This window comes from Athene cunicularia, assembly GCF_003259725.1.
Source record: "Athene cunicularia isolate RWA chromosome 7 unlocalized genomic scaffold, athCun1 chr7_part1, whole genome shotgun sequence".
Lineage (NCBI taxonomy): Eukaryota > Metazoa > Chordata > Aves > Strigiformes > Strigidae > Athene > Athene cunicularia.
Genome location: NW_020799107.1, coordinates 1,233,027 through 1,260,160, shown reverse-complemented (window position 1 = coordinate 1,260,160; position 27,134 = coordinate 1,233,027). Strand labels below are relative to the sequence as shown.

The 27,134-nt window shown below is 37.1% G+C and overlaps 1 protein-coding gene across 1 annotated transcript in view; it reads right to left on the bottom strand.

Annotated features, from left to right (window-relative positions):
* HECW2 (HECT, C2 and WW domain containing E3 ubiquitin protein ligase 2) overlaps nucleotides 1–27,134 on the bottom strand; it is a 113,201-nt gene that overhangs the window by 24,428 nt on the left and 61,639 nt on the right. Inside the window, exons 10-18 of the mRNA XM_026853072.1 lie at nucleotides 25,369–25,519; nucleotides 24,911–25,014; nucleotides 21,386–21,510; nucleotides 19,713–19,898; nucleotides 14,684–14,818; nucleotides 11,812–11,914; nucleotides 10,689–10,785; nucleotides 6,580–6,663; nucleotides 3,383–3,492 (exon numbers count right to left, since the gene is read on the bottom strand). Coding sequence (XP_026708873.1) covers nucleotides 3,383–3,492; nucleotides 6,580–6,663; nucleotides 10,689–10,785; nucleotides 11,812–11,914; nucleotides 14,684–14,818; nucleotides 19,713–19,898; nucleotides 21,386–21,510; nucleotides 24,911–25,014; nucleotides 25,369–25,519 — 1,095 coding nt within the window. The remainder of the gene's footprint in view (nucleotides 1–3,382; nucleotides 3,493–6,579; nucleotides 6,664–10,688; nucleotides 10,786–11,811; nucleotides 11,915–14,683; nucleotides 14,819–19,712; nucleotides 19,899–21,385; nucleotides 21,511–24,910; nucleotides 25,015–25,368; nucleotides 25,520–27,134) is intronic.

The following is a 27,134-nucleotide window of genomic DNA, read 5'->3' as shown; positions in this document are numbered from 1 at the left end:
CACATGTGACTGCAGGAACCCACACAATGGTCATCTAAGTGAATTTATTTTCCGAAAACTGTTTTTGAGGGTCGTGACTTAAAAAAGCAGGAAGAGATGAGAACTGAATGCTAAAAAATATGGCATACCCCCACATCTGCATGTACAAGTCTAGTACATACAGATTAGGTGTTTAGTCTGATCTGTTCTGAATATTACAACTATTAGAACTTCCAATGCCTCCCTGGATAAATTACTTCAAATTATTTGATTGCATGACAGTGTGCCAAAGAGGCAGTTAACCCTAGCCCTTTAACGTTCATCAACTCTGGCTTCTATAACATTAAATTCCTGCCCTGTATGGCTGCGTAGACATCCCCCACAAAACACTCAAGAGTACATTTCAAATTTCTCATGCCCTACAGTATACATAGGTTGCCAACTGCTTATCTGTAACTGGTGGTCATATAACAGGCCCACAATGCACTGGAAATACATATGAACAGCATGTATATGTAGACTCCGGTCTTCCAAGTGACAATCGGTTTCTTATCTCGGTTTTGTTTTGGCCCCCTGTACGAAACTAAGCCAATATAGAAATATTTATTGCTACTATGGGTGAAGACATGAGAATGTAACATCTGACGTTCTGAGAGAACATGTATCTGTTCAGCCTGTGGGCAGAGACCAGGGGAAGAGAGAGCAGCTTCCTCAGCCACAAAGCGTAAGGGTCTGACGGGCAAGGTGAGGAGCACATCCTGCGGAAGTGGCTGCTGGAGGAAGCTGCAGTCATCTCTCTGCAGAGATCAGAGAGACAAGAGAGATCAGTACTAACACTGAGTGACATTCACAGGTCTTTAAAAGACCTGTCTGACCAGAAAGACTCTTGCCACTTGTTCTAGGCTTAGTGTCATGTGTGGGAGGAATAGAAAGTGTCAAGGTATCCTTAGAGCTTCAGTGGGAACACGCAGGGTCCCTCTGGAAAACAAATCATGGTCATTGATTAATCTATAGTAGTTATCCTCTTTTATTGAGAGCACCAAGGGCTTCTAACGGCAGACTCAGCTGAATTCTCTAGAAAACTTACAGAAACTTGAAACTGTAAACAGTCTTTTAATTATTGGCCTTTTACCCCTGCTTTGTTTATCTTCACTGTGGGTCAAAGTAGGTACAAAAATGTAGTCACCAAAAAAACACAACAAAAGCATGCTTTAATCTTAACCCCTGAAGGAAGTTTTTGCTGAGAGATACCACAGAACATAAATCTTGTAACACATTACTTCATGGTTCAGAAACCAGCAGTATATTATTCTGTCAGCACATGACAAGTCCTCATTGCAAATCAGATGCATATGCCAAGAAATTCCTGGGCAATTATAGTGATTATTTCCACCTTGGGAACAAAAGATGTTAATGGAAGAGCTAAAAAACACCAGTGATGTGATAATCATATTTGATTTTCAAAGAGGTTATATTTTAAAGCAGATATAAAGAGTAGCTTCATGACTATTTATCCTTCCCAAAAGTACAACCGATTTTGACTGATCTGAACATAACACACAACCTCGTGCAGTGCAGCACAGACAGCTTAGCTGACGAAAAAAACCACAGAGCCTCCACAGAAATGAGGGGCTATCTACAATTTCTCATCAGAACAGTCATTTGTACACAAACATGCAGACTGACAGGGAGAGGCAATGCTCTGTCTCTATACTTTGCTATGTAATAGTACAGAGATTATGTAATAGAATAGAGATGGGATTAACCCATCACTGTTCACCCTTTACTGATGTGCTACTTCCTTGAGGATTAGATGAGAATATCACATGTTAAAGACTGAATGCACTTTGAAATATTTTGTTGGAGTGGAGCCCTGCCCAGAATGCTTTGGTGCATGTACTAGTAATGAAGAAATTGTAACTTTTAAAACCAAAACTATTTTTACTCATAAAAGACTGCCAGGTTTGCAGCTGGAAATAAGATGCATACATGCAGATTTCAATCTTCATTTCTTTTCAACAAAAGTTATATCTAAACTATATGTGTATCAAAAATATCAATACATGTGAATATTATATTTTGCTGCTTTGCAGAGTGCTGTAAGATCATTAACTTCTTTGAATAGTTTCTTTGAGTAGGTCCAACAGAGGTCCTATGTCCAGCAGCAGGAAAAGCTACCACTCAGGACATGTTTATGAACGGTTTTAATCTGGTTTCTTGAAAAGGAAAAGCTTTTTATGATTGTGGACAGGGAAATGCCCATAAAAATCACAGTATTTATTTCTGATATCATTTTCTTACTGTCTGGAACTACCTAGAGCTGCTTACATCCCAAATGTTCTCCATTTATCTATATCTTTGTTCTCAAATCTGTAGAAATCCTCTTAAACCACTTCCAATTTACTGTAATGATTTTATTTTACTTATCTATTTCTTCTTGAGAAAACTAATAGTGACATCTATGAACTTCAAATTGCTGTACTTAGCTTGCAGAGGTCAAATGGAACTTGTCATATTTGAAATAATTTAGATCCAACACACAACTTGGGTTACTATGTAAAATGTTAATTTAATTCCATTCTGATGTATTTCCAGACAGCTGCAGTACACTATCTTTTGAACTCATATTAAGGGACAGCAATCTGCCTTTACATAAAATTGTTAGTCATTGCCCCACAGCCCCATTAACGCTGGCATTTTAACGTACAGTTATTAGATCTCATACTTTTAATTCTCTCGCCATCAGGATCCTGGCATAAGCAGTCACTTAGTTGTTTCAGATCAGTGAAAAACAAGTTCACATGTTTTACAAGTCAGAACAAAATCACAGCCTCTGAAGTTGTAATACACCAATCTTTTCTATCAGCAAAAGATCTTGTGAGCCCAAAGCAAACGTTCAAGTCTGACAAATGCAATCACACTTGTTGACTTTGCTCAGAAATAGGACTAAATCTTTGTCATTGCTGGAGCAACGGCACTTATATCTTCAGAAAGGTGGAAAGTCATTACACGCAGCGTAATGTAAACTAAGTTACGAGACTAACTCTACTGCAGTATCTTACAGATACCATCAAAATGAGAGTACTGCAGTGACAAGCTCACTGACCACTCAGAATTCAGCTTCAAGTCATGTAACTTTACCCATCTAAAAGCTGAAAACCACAAAGGGGAATAGGTTATAGTTTCCAAACAGTAGGTTCTTGGCTTTAGGCTGCCATGAATTTCAATTTGGAAAGGAAACAAAAAATTATAGTCAAACAATTTTTCAACTATTCCTGTTCTCCGACTTCTGGGAAGGCAGAAGGAGTGTGCTGCTGACTTCACTGATCTGGAACTGGTCCTTACCAAGTATGAGAAATAGTTTTTGTCCAGTCCCTGCAGAAGCTGTGCCTGAGCAACTTACCTGGAGAGTTCTGAGGTGAAGACACCGGCGAGCCTCTTGGGGACTGGCAATAACTAGGATGAAGTAAGGCATGTGGCGGCACATATGACATTATCTCCTCCTCAAACAAGCTAGTAAAAAGAAACAAATAAGGAATAACATGTTTATTTGAATGAATGGCATCTTTCACTTTCTAGGAATAAATCTCTTGTTACTAACCTGCTTTCTGTGGTAGTCACTTGCCTATTTCCACTATATATACTTAGAGTGCTACAAAATATTTCATTGCCATTCCCTCAATCAGATCTTGAAAGTACTAGAAAGCAGTAATCACTACTTTTATGGACATTGCTACACAAAATGTGATATTTCTTTTCAAGTTAGAATACTGGCCTTTAAAATCTGCCAATCTGCCTTTTTTAAAACAAAACAAAAACAAACAACAAACTTGTGTTCTCATGACAAAGGGGTCAATAACCTTAGCCACACCTTCCTGGAAAAAGATCTGCAATATTGCATAAAGACCAGGAATAGAGACAAACATTGTAAGCATTCAGGATTAAGAATCACATCTGAACTTGTTGAGTGTATTGAATAGTAAACTTGGTGGCATAAATTATTTCTTTATTTTATCTTTAATGCTAACACTGTTGCTGAAACAGATATCACATCTAACTTGTTCAGGCTGAGTTACTTCATGCCTCATCTATTATTGCTACACAACTTTTAAGAGAAGAACAATAAACATTTTGCAGTCTAATCACTGCATCTGTATACATAGAGTCTGCATATACATAAAAATTTCAGCCTTTTTCCAAAATTCACAGAAGCAAATCTGAAAAGAGAATGTCTAATATCAGAATGGATCTGTTATCAAAGTCTGTGTTGGATGTTAAAGACAACACAGATAAGAATAAACTGTAGAGATAATATGTAAAAAATATTTTGAAAAATTTAGCTATAGGAAGAATCACAAGCCAAACTTTTAGTATAGAGTTCAACCAATGAAAGCAACGTTCAGATAAAAGATGTTTCTTACTGTTTGTTCACCCAACAAATACCTAGAAAATTTTTTTTCATGAGATTTTTTTTAATGGGTATTTTTATATTTGTGACCGTGCACTGTTTTCCTCCAAGTTACATTTTGATGCTAAAAATGTGATAAAATATAAATCACTATTTCAATCTTGGATTACATTAAAGAGTTAAAATGATGATTTGTGTGGTATACCAAACAAATTGTTTAGAAGAAGAAGCTGAAAAATATTTTCTTCTTAACCTCTGAAGCATAATATCATGCTGTTCTTAGAGTACTTTTAAAAATGTGATTCATTGTACCTCCTTCAGTCCCTGAACACATAGGGGTTGGTTTATTTTAGTTAGTGGCAACTTAATATTTACTGAAGCATGTGAAAAAATGTACAGAGTGCCAAGCAGTAAAAGTATCGGAAATAGTGATTCCACTCAGTTATTTACTATATCTCAGAGTGCTTTACAGGACAATTATATCATTCCCTGCAACAAAAAAAACCACAAAAAACAAAGGCATGTAAATGCATACGGTCTTCCCAAAGGTCATCCAACCAGCCAAGCTAGATACAGAACCCAGGTGTCCTGAGCCCCAGGAATATTGAGTCATTATGATCAGAGTGCAGTTTTTTCAGGTTTTTGTAGAGAAGGGTCATGATGACACCCTGTTAGAGAATACTATTAAATTAAAAATCCACTGAGACTAAATAATGGTAAGAAATTTCATCACCTCAGTACACCACTGTTTTAACTTGGCCCACTTCTGATTTTATACCAGTATTTACTCACAATAAGCTCACAATAACTGCACCCAGTCTTGAGGTTTAACAGCCAACATTTTAAGAAACTAATGGATGCACAGATAATATTTTATTAATAATATGTCCTCAGGGCAATGGTACTATTAGATTATCAATAAAATGGGAAGAAAATCTTCAAGCAATGATTTTCAGTTAGATTTTTTTTTGGGGGGGGGTGTTTAAAAAGTGAATTAAGAGAAGTAAAATCTGGAAATATGATAAAATTATTCTAGAGACGCACTGGCTACTACTTTTCCTCTTAAAAATAAATTATACTGATTATTGCTTTTCTATAAAGGAAAGATTGCAGTAAAAATTTTTAATTTTCTTTATTTCCACTATAAGAATTATTTGCAGTCTTTGCTGTTTAACAGGACACTAGAAGGAACAAAATCCAGTCAAAGAGCAATAATAAAATCATTCATGCAGTCTTTATTTAAAAACAGATAGCTGAAGCCAGATTTTTCTGTATAAAACCTGTGTCATCTCCATGCTTTATGTATCAAAACAAAAATCTTTAAGGGTTTTTTAAGAAACAATATTTGCATTTTAAAAAAGCTTCAACATGGCTTTAAAATGAGTTTTGTTTTATAGCTGTAATTAATTCAGAGATTTAGGGATGAGAAGGGATTATTATTATGCAACCTGACCTCAAAATACTACTAATGCCAATCCTATTTCACTAGATTCAATTTTAAATATACTCGTGAATTCCTTGATGCATATTTACAATGGATGAGAATACAACATCAAGATACAAGGGTTTAACAGTAGCAAAGCATCTGCCTGATTTTTTGAGTTAATTACTTAAGTGAAAAATATTAAAGCAGCAGCTTCCCACTTCTTGAACTCTGTAGCAGGTTTTCCTTTATTAAAGGGGACAATGCTTGACAGCATAGTGAAGAGGCAGCAAGACATTAAGTAACAAAGACACATCTCAAGTATGAATTTCACAAGTACAGACTTCCCAAACCACAGAACTAGATGTGCATTCTTAAAGCAGTAGAAGGCACATTCTTGCAAAGAGGTCTAACCTGTACCACCTATCTAAACGCCAGAGCTGGATGCAACAGGAAAATAAAAGGTGGTCCGGGCAAACCCATGTGTAAGTGATAAGCACAGCACTTTCACACTCGCCTTTCCTCGGACAGAATATCACATTCCATCACTCCTATGAAAAAATGTGACCTCCAACTACCATCCAGAAACTAAACATGATGAAAATAAAAAAAAAAAGTCTGACCCTTGAGTTGTAGCTCTCCCAGCTGCAAGTCCAAGTACTGAAGGGGAAATGATCAGTCACTAAGTCAGCACACACTTCTCACTGAAAGGCTCCTCAGCAGCTGCCACAGCATATTCCATACATGCACTGAAAGCAGCAGTGCCTACCTGAGTAACATGACAAGGTCTGCATCACTGGATAAACGCACCAACCCAGGTGTTCCTTCTGTCCGGATGAACTGGATCTTCTCCCTGAGTAAGCAAAACAGAATTCCAAAATATCTTTTGCAAATAAGGCATCAAAGTACACCACAGCAGCAAGAACAAGTACAGGGCATATCACAAAAACCTCTGGGTTATGCTTCTGCATTTCAGAAATCCTTTTTTTTCCCTGCCACACTATACCCATATGAGCAACAAAATATTACATCCAAAAAGATCATTTGTTCTGAGGAATGGTTTTCCTGTTGCCCTCATATCTTCAATGCTCAGGCTGCTTCGGGTAGTACAGCCACTCAAGAAGTAAAAAACAACTTAAAAAAAAAAATCAATCCTTCAAGTTCACACTAGCTGTGTCCCCGAATTCAAAGTAGGAGGCTGAACTCTGCAGGATGACATTACTGTTCTGAAAGGGACACGTTAAAAGAGGTACTGTCTTTTTTTGAACCTTTGTACACATGCAAGCCATACATTACAATGCATGCTTGTAATTTTAAAAGCAGGGGGGTTGTAGATTTAAGAGATCTTCCAGAAAAACTCTTGTACTATTTCACCCCCTGCAGCTCATCCAAGCACACACCCTTCCTCCCAGACCCAGTTTGGTCACTACTGTGGAATCTATGCATCTGAGCATGGTAACACACAGATTTTTAGGATCTATATTGAGTATTATTCCTTGGTTGATTCCTGTTCTTTTTCTCTGTAAAATTTTTCCCTCCCTTCTAAAATAGAAGTACATCCCTTTAATTTTCTATCTGTACAAGGTATATGATGGTACAATAGAGGTAAATTCTAATTTGACTCTTCAGGAGGAAACCAAAAAACAAACGTGTAGTAAAAACTGTCCCAATTCCAAAGGAGAAAACCCCCAAACAAACAGAAAAGTAAAGAACTCTCCATAATAACAGCAGCATTGGCTCAGTTCAGAGGTCCATCCACCCCAATGTCCTATTACCAACAGTGACAGAAGGTCAGAAATGATCCGTGCAATTGGCACTGTAACAAGGCTGCCGGCAGCTGCACATAGTTTAAGCTGCAATATGAACTTCTGAAACACACAGTTTTGGGCACAGTAGTTTCAACAAAAGGATCAAACCAAATTTCTTGCCATCTGTCTCTAAAATCATGGTGCATAAAGAACTTCTCAAACAGTGGACCTAACATACATTCCCTGGTAACTTGCACTTATGTTTACAGCCATGGGGGACATAGCAGGAGTGTGTAATTCACACCCTCTATGAAGAGAGGTACTGAAAGTCAAGTACCTGCTTCATCAAGACCCCGTGAAGGTTTGAGTCCATCCTGGAAGCCCTGTAGTTCCACTAGCGCAGCGCTGAGCCAAAGCCAACACACACTGCCCACCTGTGAGCATGGCCCTGGAGTGCCCAGGGCAGGGACGTCTGGACACCTCCAGAACCTGCTCCAATTTACATCAGAGTCCAAATAGGTTTGAGGAAATAAATGGCAGATTGCAAAATATATTTTAGCATTTAAATAGCAGCAACACCAAGAACCAGAAGGATGTTTTCTGGGTTAACTAATGTCAACAGCCCTCCAAGTGAATGCAATTCATGACTTCTTGGGGTTACCAATGAGAGTTGTGATTTCAATGACAGTTTTTTAAATATATGCCTTTTACCTTCTGTTAAGATATAAATTCTGTTTAATGTATAATAGGTACCTTGCCTGAAGCATTTTACATTTTTTAACAATCTTAGTTTTATAGGTGGTGGTATGCAATAAGATTTGATTCTGGCTACACGCTGAATAACAGTATGGTAAGTACAATGTCCTCATTCCACCCTAAAACGTCTGAACATCAATTTCCCACCTGTAGTATACTTTCATTGTACATTTTAATATATCCCCAGCTTCTTATCACATCTCTTCATTCTTTTTAGGAATGAGAAATTATTTTACAGAGAAAATGTAAGAGATCTTTTCAAATTATATCTGTCCTCTTCCACTGGCCAAACACTGATGTTCCTCCTCACCTATGTAATAATTATTACAATAATAATAGTAATAATAACATTTAATATCCTCATCATTCTACTTCAGTTGCAGTGAGAAAAAAAAGAAAAAGATTTGTACTAATCACTACACACACACACACAAAATACACAGAGAATTCAGTGTGAGGTTTCACTTAGGTCTTAATTCATCAAGTGTTACAGCAATGTTATTGGAGTTGCTTAGTCTCACAGCATATCAAACAGACTTGCTAAATCAGGGTCTTAACTAGGAAAAATGAAACTTGGATCTCTATAAGAATATAATAAATGTTACTGAAACATCTGTTCTGGAAGAATATAGGAGATGTATAATGGAAGATACTTTACCTTAATCAAATATACTAACTTCAGAAACTAAGACTAGAATGGAACCATTCAACTTAACAGAATGGCTTCTCCGACTAAACCTACTTAATATAAAATAAAACTATGTTCATTAAAATCCTCAATCATTCTGCTAAAGCAGGTAAATTGGACCTATATCTTCGGTCTATTTATCCTCAAGTAAATGAGGAATTAGAGAAACCAGTATCTTTTATCCTTTAATCTTCCATTTTTAATCTTTTAAAAATCATCTTTCTTTAGAGGGGCTCATCTTGTGGCAAATTATGATTCTGTAATCAGGAAGCATGGTTCTACAAGAAGCAGAATCTGATAATACGAACAAGTCTTTTGAACAGTCTGAACTCTAAATTATCAAAAAAACCAGAAAACACATGAAGAAAATGACACACTGATTGCTATCAGAGTAAAGGAAGTGAAGCACACTGGGGAAAGGAAAAAGGAATTTTAAAACTATTAATAATCAGAAATTGTTTGTATACTTTCCCGACAGATTAGCTTGCTCACATTTGAAACCAAGCCTGGGGGGACAAAGTTGCCTGTAGTGATATGGGTGCAACACAGGAACTGTTTTGACAGGCTGAGAACTGTAGATTTTTATTTTCCTCCTTTCCTCTGTTTTTTCTAGAGAATGTGTATTCTGATAGTATGTCACTTCAGGTTTGACAGCCAGGATTTATTTAGAGGGTAAAACAAATCTTTAACATAGAAGCCTCATCATGTTAGAACAGAATGCTTTGGGAAACTGCAAAACAGGGCAGCTTGTTGAATTTTGGAAACTTGCAGGACATGAAGGAAAAGGGATCAGTAAGTAACACTATGAGAACAGAAAAAAATTAAAATCCGTGCTGGGCTGCTACGCCAGCCAGTATGGATAGGCATCTGGAACACAGAGTGCTGCACTGACAGCTCTCTGCGCAGGACAGACTGCAACCAACGAAGTAGCATTTTTTAAATTTAGTGTCGAAGGAAGAACAGATACAGTCATTTGAGCCCTAGTCACTAATATCCAAGTTGTTAAGTGATTAAATACATCTTTTACACATCCAAATACATGAACTAAAGTGTCTGTGTGTGATACGCTTTCAGAGGGATCTTGCCACTTTCCGAATTTCTATATCATCCTTAGTTTAAGCATACGAGCGAGTTACACAACCATACAACAATCAAAGATTGTCCTTCATCAGATCTCACTGGACTATTAAAAAACCTGAATTATTTTGTAAATTTTGAAGAAGCACTAAAAATTCTGATTGATGTAAAATTACCTCCAAGGTCATTAGGTGAGGACAGACTTCCTGTAAGTGCGCATTCAGAAGATAAAGACAAAACCAAACGCCATTCTGCCTCACACTCCCAGCTGTACACATACTCAAATGAATGGGCACATTTACCGTAACATCCAGCTGTCTTGGCACATTTTGAAGACATCAGCAAATCTCCTATGCCAGTCGTTCCAAACATTTCCTTGTAGGTACCTTTATTTGTTAACAACACATCACCTCTGTTCTCCTAAACCTTATTTCAGGTAGTTACATAGAAAAGCAATACAGAACTATTTCCCACAGCTTTATGAATATTTTTCAATCGGCCAAAATTCTACAATCTGTTATGTTCCATGGCTAATTTTAATGAAAGAAACTAATTCTAATTTGCATTTTGTATTGAAATGAGAATAGTAAGCTTCAGTAATTTTATTACCTGAGTGAATGATTCCTGGTAAGATCTGGTTGACGCTCTTGTAGAATTTCAAAGATATTGGGCTGCCGCAAAAATGCAACAATCTTGTCATTGTAAGCTGAAAACATCAACAAAAAATATGCTGAAACAAGGAGATGCTAAAAGACATGACTGCATTCCTTCTGAGTTCTGAACAATAAGGAAAGCAACCTTCATCTTCACAGTTTTAAGTTTAGCAGTATTGTGTTAATACTTTTTAATGTAAGGCTACCGATTCTATCATTTAGGGAATGTGCTTCTTGATTATGAACCAAATCTGATTGTGACACGCCCTTCCCACTGTTAACAACTCTAATTCTGTTAGCAATTTCTATTCTATTTCATCGCTTACACTCTTAGCTAAGGTCAAACTAGAATATTCTTTGTTAAAATAAAATCGCAGTGACCTTGGTTTTCACGGCACTGAAATCCATTCTCAAACTTTAAACAGTCATTGGAAACACCCACATCAAATCCCTGCTAATTGCTAGGCCTGCAATGTATGCACACCATGTCCATGGCAAGGGGAAGGATTTACATTAGCAGAGATTTTCAAGTAAACATGCCACAGTACAAAGGGCCAGTTATAGTCAATAGGATTAATTTATCTTGATTTAGCACAATGTGACAGCTGTTAGATTCAATAAGCTAAACTCTGCTCTTGGTGCCACAGAAGTCGGTAACTTTGTGTGCATGTAACTGAGAACAGAAATTAAGCTAATGACTAATTCCAAGATGATTAACACTTTCTGGAATCCTGCCAAAATAGATGCTCAGAAGTTGTACAAAAATGACTGGGAATACATGGAGTCCAAGTAGGACACAACTTGGCTCACCGGCTTCAACTCTTCCTGTCACTGCACAGAGCAAGTGAGCTAGGAAGGCAGAAGTTTTACATCAGTTATTTGGTTCTGCACAGACACTTCTCAGTATTGTTTCTGCAGGTTGCAACTAAACAACTGGAAAAAGCTGATGGATTGAAGTAATCACAACAAATGATAACTTCCATCCACCCCAGCCAAAGTGAAAAACCCCACAGTGCACACTGACGTGACACACTCAGTCACAGAGAACTTCTCTGAATAGAGGCCGTACGCTGACATACCCACAGGAACCACATCCTGGTACTGAGCTCTGCTGACTGTATTAAACGTGCTAGACGGTCTTGGCAAAACTGGTGGTCCTGAATGACGGGAATCCTCCCCGACCTGAAAATGTGCAAGTAACCACAATGAGTGTCTCTATGCCCGCACGTGCACTTGGGTACATAAAAGCGAGAACTCACATGGCTTAAACCTAAACAGGTACGTAAATGCTTTGCCTGATCACCATCCCCAGTAACCACTGCAACAGGAATCAGATGTGTTGTATGACAGTATTTAGTATACTGTGCCCATTAATATGAAGAATCAAAACTGACTGAAAGTTTATTGCTATTTTAAAATAATAGTCCCATTCTGAAAAAGGACTAAAAAATTCCAATTGGAATTCCTTCAGAGGGTCTTTTGTACTTCACTGACATCTCTATCTATATCAAAGGTTCTGAAAATCAAATTGTACTCCTTCATTAGCACCTCTGTTACCTCTGTGCATGAATGGAGTTTCCCTGAATTTGAACTGGAAACAAGTTTGTAGCTGAAGCAGGAGGATAAAGAAGAAAGTTCAAATTCAGGCAAGGCAAATGAGTCCAAAACTGGTAAAAATGTTTCCTATAATCATTCAGTTAAACTGGTCTGATTTTTTTGTGTCCACCTTCCGGGATTAAAAAATGTTGCATATGAACATTTTTTAGGGTAGAACCACAATGTAAAATTGCTCCTGGTAGCATCTGTAGTGTCAGGGCAACTTTTCTGCAGTTTTCTGTATGCTGAGGCTTCACTCATGTGTACAGTGTCAGTATTTTGTATTTTATCTATATAAAACATTTTGTTCAACCTCTTTTCATTCTGCTGGACCTTTATGTTTAGTTCTCAGTTCCTCTGGCTATATGGAATGGTCAGCATTTGAACTATACTTCCAAGCTTCAGAGATCTCCAAAACATCTAACTGAAAAAGATCAAATAATTATAAAAGTTGTTTTTAAATCCAGTCTCTGAAATCACGAAGAAGCAAAAGTCGTGAGGTGTCTCCCAAGATCTTTGTGCTCTCTGATAATACTCTCTCAGAGAAATCAAAAATTATTTCCTGTAGGCACTGTGCTGGAACAGGAATGTCATTATTATTAGCTCCAGCCTCACGCTGCAGTTCAGCTTTAGCTAAAAAGGCATTCCTTACACTGGTTAGTTTGCTTTACAGCATCCCCCTGTAAAAACTGGGTCAGTGGCTTCAAAGCATCCAAGTTTGTGGCAAGGCAAATCCAAAGAAAGTATTTTGAGAATTTTTTTCATTAAGTATTCATCTTTTGCAATAATGTACAGTTCCTCGATGCAAGAGTTTAAAAATAGGAAAAACAGCTGCAAATATGCAGCACTTCAGTCATAAGCACAGAAGAAAAAGCGGTGTTTGGATTCATACATACGCATACAAATGAACATCATTCCCAGAACAGCAATACTGTATTGAATTGCTATGTTTGAGATTCCTATCTGGAATTATACTTCAAGTTACAATTGTAACAATATGAAGAACATGCTTCTAAAATTACATGTAGAAACATGGTTTAAAGAATTTTATGGAGTTAGATGGAATGGAAAATTTTTACAGGTAATCAGCACTGTGTATATGCATTATGTACGATGACTTCCTTCGGGACAAACTACACTTATTTTGCAGTATTGACAATTTCAGCAGCATGGTTGACGTGAATCTCTCTGTTTCCTGTGCAGAGCTTCTGCACACTGCTTAAACAAAGATAATTTCTGTGCATATTTGGTAAAGTTAAGAAAAAAAAATCTATTTCTACCCTGTTATAAATCAATCACAACACTTTACCCTGTTGAAGATCTAAATACCTATATGAAGACACTTCTCTTCTTTGCCTGCTGTAAGACATCATTGCCTACATCACATCACCATGCTGATGGAAAATGCTATTTAAAACCATCTGTAAAATATACTTGGGGGGGGAAGTATCATGGGTGACTAAACCATATTCACACAGGATATGAGGAGATATGCAGCCAGTGATATGGCACTTGCTGCAGCTCAGCAGAAGCCCTGTTAGAGAAGTGGCAAAGATTCATGACTGCTCTGAAACAGACCTCTGGCAGAATTCATCTGCCACAAGTCTGAGCTATAAAAAGGATAAATCCGAGCCTTTCTCTTGCCATTCTAATTGCATTATCTTTAATTCCTGGCATGGAATAGTCCCCCCCTGAAAAGACAACTTGCAGCCAACAGTGTGGAGGCTAAATAAAGCACAACTGAAGTCTAAGAGATTGTACATACACTTGTTCAGAAGTAAAAACAAGTTACAACAATATGGAAACTGCTGGTGAAAATGTCCAGTGACATATTAACAAAATAGTGTTCTCCATGTATTTCTGTCTAGAAAGTAGAGGTGAAATACATATGCAAATGCATATAACAGTCTGATGAGCCTATATGTAGTTAAGATTTCTTTATATTTATTCAGAAAGTTGCACATCTAGATTTATATACACACATGCACATTTTTTCCCCCTTTTATTTCCAGAGTTACATCAACATACTTGGCAGACACCATGCTAAACAATACATATTCTGACACGGAAAGACAGGATATAGATACTGGTAATCTGTAATCAGATGCTCTCCTGTGGTTAAATGGAGTTACTGCGAATTAAAAGCAAGAGAAACTCACGTCTGATCTTTTTTCTCTGAAATCACATTGAAAAGCAACAATGGCTAGAAAATTACATAAATCTTTACGGATGAGTACCGTATGCTTACAGAAGCATCATGCTCCTCACAACATGGAACTGTGAATGGAATGATCTGAAATAGGATGATCCTAAAACCCTGGTGGTTCCCCAAGGGAAGGGCCAGCTCCAACTTACCTCACCAGCGCTGTGGCTGCGTTGCCTAGTTAAGTGCTGCCGATGGACTAATGCACTAGTGGGCCTGCTACTCTGCAAGGGAAGCCGGGGGTCAATGAACGTGGTAGTGCGGGAATTGTGGTCAACAAAGAAAGCCTAGAGGAGGAAAAAGAAGAAATAATTTATAGCCAAAACTTTTTAAAATATGTCCAAGTTTAAGGTCTATACAGGATGTAGGTTTTATTCACTGATGTGAGGCTTTGGAAAATCTTCCTCTTATTATGTGGCTTAAATCTCCATTCAGCAGAAGAGGGATAACAGTTTTCCATCTCACCGAAGGGATGAGTTCTTTAATGTCATACTTCATTCATGTCTATAAAGCCCTTTGAAATTCTCATCTGACAAGTGTCAGAAGTAGGAAGCTTTATTATGATTGTCAAGAAGAGAAGACATAAATGTTTAACGAAAGTAATCCTGGTGTATTCTCCCTTTCATTTCCTTATAAGCATCTAAAAAGATGTCATTAAGTGGCAAAACCGCTCCCTTTTATGAACTATTTACCATATAATTATGAACACAATTGTGTATACATATGTCAAGTGTATGATTGCATCCTGTGATGAACCATGATTACAGGCCAATAGACATTTTTGCCATCCTCCTGATACAAGTATTCTAAGCTTGCTAACCTTAAAAAGAAAGAAAGAAAAAAAAAAGGTCAGCCATGGACACAAAGATGATTCAACAAAAACATTTAAACCAGGCAACTGGTGAGAACTACCACATATTGTCCAGTAAGTCATTTGCTGAAAGCAAGGTCACAAGAACATGTATCCTAGAAAATTAAAACCTCCCAAAATTCTCTCCAATTTAACCAAAAAAGGTTTCTAAACCCTGAAATTTAAACTTTTTCTAAGCCCTGAAATTTAAACTTTTTCCAGTGTTAGTGTTGCACTTGGAAAGCAGCACTGTTCTATTTTAACACACTTTGCTTTTTGCAGTCACAAAGCTGGAATCATGTGGAAGTGGCAAAAAAGACCCCAGTTTTGAGCAGGAGAGTTACAGGAAGGTCACATGTGGTTTGGGGAATCAATCTGGATCAGCAGAGAGGTGGTCAGGGACTGTGGGAGCCATTTCTGTGTTTGGCTACCAGTGAGGTACTTCAACCACATTTTCATAAACAATTCAGTCCTGTGGTGTCAGCAGAAGAAACAATCTCATCTTCCCCCATCCTGACCACTTGTTTCATCCCTTGCATGCCCTTCCTGCCTTGTGCTGGCACAAGTGTTTGTGTAGCCAGGCAGTGAACCCAGCTGGGGAGCTGGTCCAGGCTAAAATTACTCTCTTTTTGTCCCTCTCCCTGCTGGTTCCTCTGACCTCGGTCAGCCCACCAGGGATGAGAGGAGAGCAGAACTGGCTCTTTTGGCCGCAACACCATCTGACAGTATTCACGAAATCATTGTTTCAGACTGCTCAGTACAGCCAGACCAGAGAAAATGCAACTCTTCTGACTGCTATAAAGGTAGCTAGACAAACCAGTAAGTTATGCTATACAACTAAATACCATCATAGACTGTGGTGGGTGAAAATGTTCATACCTCCATTTCCCAAGGAAGAAGCATATGGAGGGACACCAAAGCTGCAAAACCTTAGAAATGCTCCAGAAGAGGCCAGCGAGCCTCCTACAGTTCAAAAACTATAAGGTGTATTCAATAACTGTAATTTTAATTGCAATGTTTAAACCTGATGCAGGACTTGTTCACCTTGACAAATAATGGTGTCACCTGCAGTGCAAGTATACAGATTAGGGAACGGGAAACTAGTGGGAATGCAGAATGAAAACCATTCTGAAATTTCAGTTTGAGGCTTAGAAAATGACTGGAAGAGGCTGCTGGAACATAATCCAGTCTTTCTGAAAATTTTGCTCCTGATTGGTAGATAGATTTATTTCACTTATTAGCGAATGGTTAATATAGAGGGTTTTTAAATATCCCTCTATCTACCTTTTTTATCTAGCCTGGTCTATGTGTATTTATAAGATGATAAGCACTTTCATCAAAACAAAGGTTGATTTCATTATACTATAAAACATTACACTGTAAAATCACATTAAAAAAAAGAAAAGGTACTGATACAATATAGGAGAAAGTACTACCTAGAGTTGCACTACACAGTTCTTTGAGTTTATGCAACAGTCTAATATTGCATATAGCATTACATTTAAACAAAGATCTCAGTTTAAATATTAAGTTAAAACCAATACTGTCTTCTTAAATATGAATGCCTGCAGGCCAGCTAGTAGCAACCTACTTTAAAATAAAGCATAAATTACTAAGTTGAAGCTTTGTTGAAGATAATCATTGGAGCTTCAAGGCTTTGGGTTAATATGGACACTGGTACACAGCTCAAAATACAGTGTGGCTCACAGTCTCCTTACAGTCTCCTTTCAAAAAAATTCCTTTCATAACTACTGTCTAGCTATAATCCACAAATCTATGATGCTTGAAGAGACTGACATGGGTTGTGCCAAAACTACATTTGGGCTATTAAACACAGATAGTTGCCCAAGTTATCTTTCCGGTTAAAGCCTATGAAGCTTGCTAAAATACCTTTTCTTCTATTGTAAGGCATTAGTAATCAAGTACAATGGATTCTTTCATTGTAGAAAGAAAAAACAAACAGTTAAAATCCTACAATAACTTATTGTGTATTTGCACATCTTGCAAAGATCTAATTAACAAGTATATACATTTGCATCTAGCTTTAAAATATGAACATGTGCTTACTCATATTGCATAAATGCACTGGATGCTTATCTGTATAATATATGTCTGTATGTACATGGATGCAGCAATTTCAAAATTCTAATGCAGAATTTCAAAGCTGTCTGACTGAATTGAGCTCTGGGACCTATCCAGCCTATGTGGGTGCTTCCTGCTACCACCTTTTCCAGTGGTCTTCTGCCTCCCTGCAGTCAGTGACTGATAAAGGTTCATCTGTAATGCCAATCAGAGCCATCCTAGTTATGCCAGATCTTGTAGGAAGAACTGCATGCCAACCAGATTTTCTGTAGAGGATACACAGAGGAGTCAAGAGTGGGCAACAGGGCTTTGCTGTGCAGCTTTGAAGGTAGTTCAGAAGTAAGCAGTCCCCAGCTGACCTTGGAAGACAGCCTGCAAAGAGGACAAGCAACCAGGATCATGCCGACGCTGGGGAGTGAAAACTCTAGTAACTCAGCACTGCATAAGGGTCAGAATGATTGCTGTGCCTTGTGAGCAAGAGCACCAAGCCTCTTAGTATAATATAGGTGGAAAAATAAAGGAAAACCTCATCTCAGTAGAGAAAAGTAGCCAGGGAAAGGAAATATATATTTTGGCATGGCTAATTTCTACTTGCTTCTCTTTAGCTTTATACTTTGATAAAGGCAGGTCCAGTCTTGGTCAGGTCTCATCAAGCACTGGTCTCACCATGTACCATCTCTCTCGAGTGCTAAATAGGCTTTTCTACTGGCCACAAGTGCTACTTGTGACAAAGGCAATACAACTTAATGAAAATGAACCATACTGAGCCTAATTCAAAGTGAAGAAATCCCAGTGGGGATTTATTCAGTGCTTCCTCTCGTTGATTAGTGTGTTGTGGTAGCATCATTGTTACTAAATACAACACCAGAAATCCAAAGGTCTAATTCTCTCCATTCTCACCTATTAAATTGAAAATTGCTGTATTCTTCAAGAGAAAAGTGGCCTCTGAAGAACTGAACAGAAAAAGAATTACTTAAAACAGAAAAGAGTGAGGGAGGCAAAGAGCAAGGTTAGTATAATTGCACATTCCTAATTGTGTTTCCAATGAAAAACCACAATGCTTTCCAGAGTTAATAAACCTAAGAAAACAACCCTCAGCACTTTTTCTACCCTTCAGTTTAGAATCTGCCTGTAATCTTTTCAAGCATCAAGATCATTATTTATATGCACGCTCACAGCTAACCATACCAAGACTGATAAACCGGAGAACAGCGAAGCTTAATATGCTTATAGTCCTAATTAGGACTTCTCACATGAACTGATAGCCTTATCACTTCCTCACATACTAATCCCAGACTATTTATAATCCTCCTATCTTCCACAGAGAAAATCATATTCTCGATAGTGAGGATAGACTAGTTTAAAGTTACATTAAAATTACATTACTACTATGTCTGTTCTTTGATTTTAAAATATTTTGTCAAAAACGGAAAAGGGATACCTGTTCTGAAAAGGGATACCTGTTTTGAAAAGAAGTAGGACTTGGAACTACTCAAGATCCCTATTAATGAAACTTACTAACCACCATTTCTTTCCTGTTAAGCAATACATAACCAACAGGGTAATCATCCCCAGAGCTATCCCAGTCTTAAGGGCATCCATTTTATCTCAGAAACTGATGAAAACTGGACCTACTTAGCATTTGAGTAGAGGACTCACCTAGGAAAATGGTTAACTATTAAAGAAAAAAAATGCACACAATGCACACCAGTGAATCCCACCTGACTCTGAGGTTTAAGAAGGAAAAAAAAAAAAAAAAGCCCTAAGGAAAAGTTTGTCAGTTAAACAAGAAAAACACTGATACTATTGGTTCAACAGTAACCAAATAAAATTCATAGATAATACTAAAGTAACTTTACATTTAAATTATCTTATGAGTACACAGGCAAAACTCCAAAGAGCTCCACGGAACTGCCTGTGTTTACACACAGTAGATAATTCTTTTCAAAAGAAGTTTTAAACACCCAAGGAGTCTAAGTAACTTATTTCATTGTAAAAAGGCTACAAATTTTCTATCAATTTTCCTTGTAATGATTAGTACCCACTTATCAGTCTCCTTCTCCTTTCATATAATGCTTTTTCAGCACAGACGAGAAATTCCAATCTTCTTTTGGCAAAAACAGGAGAAAAGGATGCGCACCTTTTACAGCTGGAGAACTTACACTCTTGTTAAGAGCAACAAACAGTGTCCAGTCATTGCAACGTTCAAAATCAAGCACTCAACAGAGCCACATGTACATTACAGTTACCTTGCCCTGATGGTCATGTTTCATCTCCCAACCTCTCGGCAGCTCCAGTTGTTTGTTAGCAAACATGTTGAGGAAGCCCACCAAATCACGATTATGCTGGTAGCGCTCAAAATGGTGGGTGTCCCGCCGGACTTTGGTGATCATGTGCTTCAAACACGTGTTATTTGTAAACATGCGGTAGGCACTCTGAAAAAATAAACAGCAAAAAGAAATACTTTTAAAAGATAAAATTTCTTCTTATTACAAAAGACAACATTTCCACTGTAAATAAATCATGTAATTGTCTATAAAACCTTAAAAATTATGTCCAACTAAGCCACAACAGTATGAAAAATACGGTTTACTTTCTGAAGACTTGGGATAAGTGTGTGATGTTTCTCATTTTGCTTGAGATATACAAAATTTTATAACTGACTCACTACAGAAAAGTGTGAAATATATTACATATTCCATTTAGCACACTTGTTCCTGGATCTGTAAAGAATTCTATAACATTAAAAAGTAGATTTCATAGCTTTTTTCTAATTTCTGGAATAATGAGTCAAATGCAGCCATAGAATACAGCAATAAAATTGGTAAGGCTTTCTGCAGGACAGAGATACATAAACTTGTAGAACTTATCATAAATATACATAAATACTGTTTCCACCTATTGATTTTTCAAATATACCCTATCATGGCAAGTCCATGTGTCACTTATGTAATAAAATTAAAACAAGAAAGTAAAAGGAGAGCACTGAGGAATAGGGAAAACGTTAAATAAAAGTTGTAAAATGTAAAAAAAAAAGTTTTAAAAAAATGTTTTAAAAAAAAAACCCAGCCAACCAGACACCTGGTCTTTTTCTCCCTTAGTGATAGACAGAAGCCAAGACACAGGCCCTCCTACTGCACTGTGCTGTTCCCTAAGCAACTCTGTGCCCCTACACCTCTCTACTCCCCAGCCAGAGATCTTATCTACCTCTGTCCTATTTCATGTATTCAGAATAAAGTTATGCAAGCTAAGCAGAATTATTCAGATACAGATAAGCATACATATATATCAAAACCAAGCTAACGCTGACCAGTAGTTTAGAAAACACTCTTTTATTAACAAGTGTGCTTGCAGACAATATGTTATTCATTCCATTACTTCTGTTTACACTACACATCCCATTACACAAAAGAAACATTGAAAAAAAAAAAACCAACAAACCAACATATAAGAAGCAGCACTGAAGAACAGGCAAAATGGAAAAGGAAAACATATATTAAGATGCTTTTATGTTCAGTGTGACATCCAATATATTAGGATATAAACCAAGCAGTCTGGGGTAAACAAATCATCCCATAAGCAGTAAAGTGATCTTAAAAACTAAGTATCATTTTCATTCTCAGAATCATCTCTCAACCTCTGCAAAGCACAGTAAGAAAGTTAGTGCTTCAGTAAGCAAACAAGTTTTGTATCATAAGAAAGATGAAGAATTGAATGAAAAATAAAAACTGTAGAAGTTATAATGCCAACTAGGACAAATGATAGCTCACCAACTGCAAGGAATGATGATGACCGAATTAATCCAGCCTCCCTATGTACTACCAATATCTTAGCATTGAAAACTGAGGAGTATCTCTGTACACAAGACAGCTATATTTATAAGCACATATTTAAGAAAGTCAGCTGTGGATGCTATACTCACAGGGTTAGAATGCAGCACTGTAAAGAACTCTGGGCTGATAAGGAATTTCACAGGGGGTGACTGGAGCAATAAAGTAAGTCTGGATCTGGAGGTAGAGTGAGGCAGCACATTCTCTCTTCGAAAATCTAACAGCAAAGTGAATGACAAAGACTTTAAGTAATAATCATTACCAAAACATCACTGCAAACAACTATATCAATTTGAATCACACAAGCAAGAAAAGCACTAGGTATGAAACTATTTCAGATTTAATAAGTATTCTCCACATAAGCGTACCTAAATTTCTTCTAACATAGCATTGAAATTCCTGAAAATATCACAGTTTTAGTTTAATAACTTTTACTTATTGCTTTTGGTGATTTTTTTTACACACACACACACACACATATATATATATATATATATATATATAAAAAAATCACACCCAGTTTAGGTTACCAAATATATACCTGTGAAGAAGATGTAAGAAGGTCCCTGTGGCAAGCCTACATTACTATACTATAGCCATATACAGGTGTTTTTTAAATGCTAACTAATGGATATAAAAGTCATTGTAGGGTTAAAAATGCTTCATTCCTCTTCTAAAACAAAATTTTAAAAATCACTGCCATTAACAAAGCCCCAATGCTGATACTTATATAAGCTTCTTAAATACTGTAAGAAACAGGTTGCCAAGGAAGTACCTTTCAAGTTTCAACTTTCAGTAAACAAATGAGTCTTTTCCTAGTAACTGCAGAAGCCTCCTGATTTTTCGACACTACTAGGAACCGAAAACATATTATGAATGGTATTTGCTACAATGTTAAAACTGTTCCCCCCAATTACTTTTGAAAATCAGCTGGACATTTGGATGCCTATTTTAATGTAAGTGGAAAATTGCAAGTTCAGATTGATTCTGCAGTGATTTTACTCTAAGATGTATGCCATCGTCTACATTTCACCTTTACTTTCTTTTACATACTGCACTATTTGCACACTTCCCCAATCATTCATCCCCTACATGACTCATATAGAACACATCTACCATGGATATAAAAGATCATAACCCAAAGGCAGAGAAAGGAGAAGAGAGACAGTGAATGAGACTCTAAAATAAAGGAAAAATAAGAAGAAATGAAAAAAGAGCAGTAGAAAAACAAAGGCAGGGTAAAATTCTGAATATGAATGGGTAAACATTTTGGAAAAAAGGGAATGGGAAAAAAAAAGACATTCATTCTAAGCATTAAAGGAAACCTGAAAACAGAAGGGTAGTAAGTAAAGGAAAAGTAACCGAACAAGATGATTTTTAGAGACACTTCAACAATAGACCCCAAGCCCTCCCACATGAGGCATGCCTATGGAGCAACAGCAGTGTAGCAGAAAGACCCCCGAAGCTATGCCTGAATGTTTGGGCTTGGAGCGTCTTCCAGGAATACACCATGGTGGCATGTCAACTCTGTTGGTACAAAACCTGGGTGTACACCAGTCACTTCTCACACCCTGGAAGATGCTGTGATGTGCTGCTGGTAGGTTCACTGTCATAGTCTGGGTAATCTGGAAACCAGAATGGGTCACCAGGTGGGTTTTTCTTGCAGTTTAGAGGAATTTGATTCACGAAAAGCTTGTTCAGCCAAACTTGCTGATTTGGGTTTAACCCTGAATTTGCCTTAAAATGATTGTTGCAGCACAACAAACCATCTAGCTGCACATGCATGTGCACAAAGTAGAAAAGAAAAAGTCTATGGCAGAAGTAAAGAAAAAAAAAGTATAAGTGGAACAAGTACAGAACTTTATAAATGTATTCGTAAATTCGTAGTAGGAAGATGACCAAGGAGAGAACCGCTTAGAGCTCATTAAAAAAGATCTTCTGTCTTCATTCAAAAAGTTAACACCAACCAGAAGAAGTAAAATATGGGATAAGAAAGAAAACTTTATTCTTAGGCCAGAATAGGTAAACATCAGGTTAAAGACTGTGATGGAAATCAGAGGTTTTCAAACTGTTTGGGCTTGATGAAGTGTACTCTAACACACTTGGGAAACTAGATGAAGCAATCCCTGATACATTGGTGATTATTTCAGAGGTCTAAAGGAGTTCTCAGAAAAAAACAAAGGGGATAAATATTATATTCATTTTTAAGAATAGTCAAAAAAAGAGTGAAGGAATCTATAGATGAGTTGACATATTTTCTATTCTTAGACAGACACATGAACTAATTGTCAAACTACTTAAAGCAACAAGAAGACAGCAAGGTAGAGAAACACAAGTAACATGGATTTCTGAAGAATGAATCATAGCAAACTACTTGAGTGGTGGAAAGGCTGCATATTTTGATGTCAATAAGGCCTCTAATGCTCTCAAAATCATGTTGAGAGAGAAAATTATCTGAAACAGATGAAACCACCTGGAGACGGGTATGCAGCATTTTGCAAAAATATACTGAAGAGCAGTTATGATATATGTCAAACAGAAAGAGTGCACTAAGTGATGTTTCACTGAGATCTGTCTGGGTCTGGTCCTATTCACTATTTCTATTAATGACTGGATAGGGAAGACAGAACTCGCTCAAACTAGGGGATGCTGCAGTACTTGCACAGCAGGATGAGCAAGATTCAAAACCATAGTGACACATTAGAAAAGTACAAAGACCTGTGTGCGGGCAGGGATAATCAACTGCACAAACACCAGATGAAAAACAGATACCTGTGCCAAAGATCTGCACAGAAGAGTCTGGACCTGATTTTAGTAGATCAAAGACTGAACACTGGTGGGTAGTGTCAAACTAGCACAAAAAAAAAAAAAAAGTAATAATTATGCAGGAATGTACAAGGGGAGTTGTACATAAGGCACATAACTTTTCCACAATCTTCTCAGTACAGCAGAGTCACAGCTTTACTTAATTTCTTGAAATATTCCTCAGGAGCTGAAGACCAACTGAAGACAATCCTGAATAAGCCAACAAAATAATTGGAGATCTAAAAACACAAGCCATGAGGAAAGACTAGGAAGCAACAGAATTAAGAATAGAAGAGAAACAATACGAGTAGACTGTCTATGGAGAAGGTGTTACAAGACCACAAGAGATAGCATTTGCAAAGTATGGTTTAGGTACTGCTCATCCTATCTATCTATCTTCAGCATGGAGATGAAGCTGATGACTGCCCAAAGACCTTTCGAGTCCTGTATTCTACCATTTCAAAATGCAGTAGCAAATTCAAAATATTTGTAACCCAGACCACATAATTTTATACTTTTTTGCTGCAAACGTCCTGCCTATATTTTTACCTAGTCAGGTACTGACGGAAGAATCTCACATTCGGAAGAATCTCGCAGCTCTGAATCTCACATTCATCGTGAGACACAATCAGTGTATTGAACAGGATGAGCCATAGTCTTCAAAAACTAGACAGCAATGAAAACTAATAGTTTCTTTTTCACCCAGACTTTCAGAGGCAGAAGTTAGGCCCTGCTTTATGTCACTCTCATTAAATCATCTATGAGATTAGTGCTCCCTTTAGAGAGGGAAAAAATTATTTTTTTTTTTTGACCTGCATTAGAATGGTGAAAGTCAGTTTCCTCTCCAGCTCCATCCACGGCATTCGTATGCTCTTCAGGCCTGTCGTTGGTCATTGTTCTTCGGATGCTCTGGTACCTAGGGTTAGAAAACTGGACTTTATCTATAGGATACAGTAACTGTGATCCACTTCTGGTTCTGTGTGAGCTTGCCTGCCTTTTCTGCCATGTAGGTTAATATACATTGACCTCTAATTTCTGCATTAATAGTCTTCTGAATTTCTGAAAACCATTATCAGATTTTTTTTAGTCACATAGCTTATGAACACAGGTGGAGTACAAAAGCCCACATGCCAATTAAAAGGGACAGCCACATAAATACATATGGCCAGCTGTGGTAGCAACTGCAACCCCCTGTCTTCATACCCTGTCTTACAATGGTGAATGCAGTTTTGCAAGCACACAATTCACAAGCAACAAGTGTAATTCCTACCGGCGATTCAGCTGTTCCATTTGCTGTATGGAATTTGACCTCTGGAGAATCTGTGGGGCTGGGGGGGCTGTGGGTCGCTGCCATGTTGTTGTCCTGTTCACATGGTCCACATAAAAAATCCGTCCATGGCTGTCAATTCGAGCCTCCCAGTCTAAGTAGCAATAAAATACTGTGAACTATGGAGGGCTTAGGGTTTATTTCTTTCTTTATTTTAGCTCTGTCATTCTGGTAACTGAATCTATTGTTTCAAGTTTCTATTTCTCTTTTACAGGACGAGTTCAGTGTAGAACTTTCTTACTAAAGGGTTAAGAGATACAGCTTTTCCCTATTGTATCCCATAAATCAAAATCCCCACTGTAGGTAGTGTTCTATGATAGCCATATCTAATAATTTCTATTACTTTCTCTCTTCCATTTCCCACTAAATTTCATATATATCTCCAAAAAACTAAGTGAAACACTTTGAAATTCTCTGGAAAACATTTCCATTTTTAAAAGAAAAAAAAAGATTGAAACAGATGTTCCTGTGCAAAGGTCCCATTTCAAAAAAAAAGTAATAACTTCTGATGGATTAAAAATATTCAGGATTTTTATCCAGAGTTTGTAAACAAAACAAAACACAGAGGTATTCCAGGAAGGATAGAATTGGGGGGGGGAAGTTTAAATTTGTGAATTCATTATTCTGCTTAAACGTCAAACTCTGAACCACTGTATAATAGTTGAGCTTTTCCTTATGGTGATTTTATGTCCAATTCTGACATACAGTCACCATTTCTGTAATGCAGTATTGCAGAAGAAAAGCACTTTTGCCTGGCTTCAAGTTTAAATACACAAGTTTAAACACTTGGGCAACGGCTTCTAAAGTAAAGCACGTGCATCAGTGTTGTAATGGACAAGGATATATTCCATCGGTTAGATTGTTGTTAGTCAAATGTGTTACAGGTAATTCAGCTTGCTGAATTGCAAAACTGTAATTCATCAAGGTTGTGTGGTCAAGATTATCTGTTGATTTTTCCCTACGAATGTAGGAATCGGAGCATAATGTTGCATGTTACAGGCAGAAATACTAGATAAATATTTCAATTCTTTCTCTTGTTCTTTAACTTAACCAACACACACTTGAGAAAGAAATACCCCTATTTTTCTTTATTAGTTTCATATTCTGGTGAAATAACGAATAGAACACAATCCAAATTATGAAGAAATTATAGTTTATAACTCAAAATCATATTCTAAATGCTTTCTCTAATTTTTCACCATTAAAATATTAGAAGTGTTACATATCTGAAAGCAGAGCTTTGAAGAGAAAAACTGAATCTAGGCAACAATTAGTATTTAAGATTTTATTCACCTTAGCAAATGAACAATCTACATAAAGATTGCACTGGGCTTTGACTGTAAAGTGGTGATTGTGAATATGCATGCCCATGCATGACTGTGCAGAATCCCAGCAAATGTCAGAAATGTTAGATTACCATACAGCCAAACCTTTTCCATTAACATTCCAACAGTTTTTCCAAGTAGTTTTTGTAATGTATAGTTTACCTCTGAAACACAGAAAGCAATCTATGTATAAACCACGGTACTGTAAAAGCTCTCTATGCTTTTATTGTTTATTACACTGATCTCTGAGTATTTCCTGTAATGTTCTCTTTTTCAATATGAAAAGTGATAAAAATGCAAATGAAATATATACATCTCCCAGGAACAATTTTGTAAAAAATAATACAGGTTTATTGAGGTGGCAGTTAATTCATTTTAGGATCT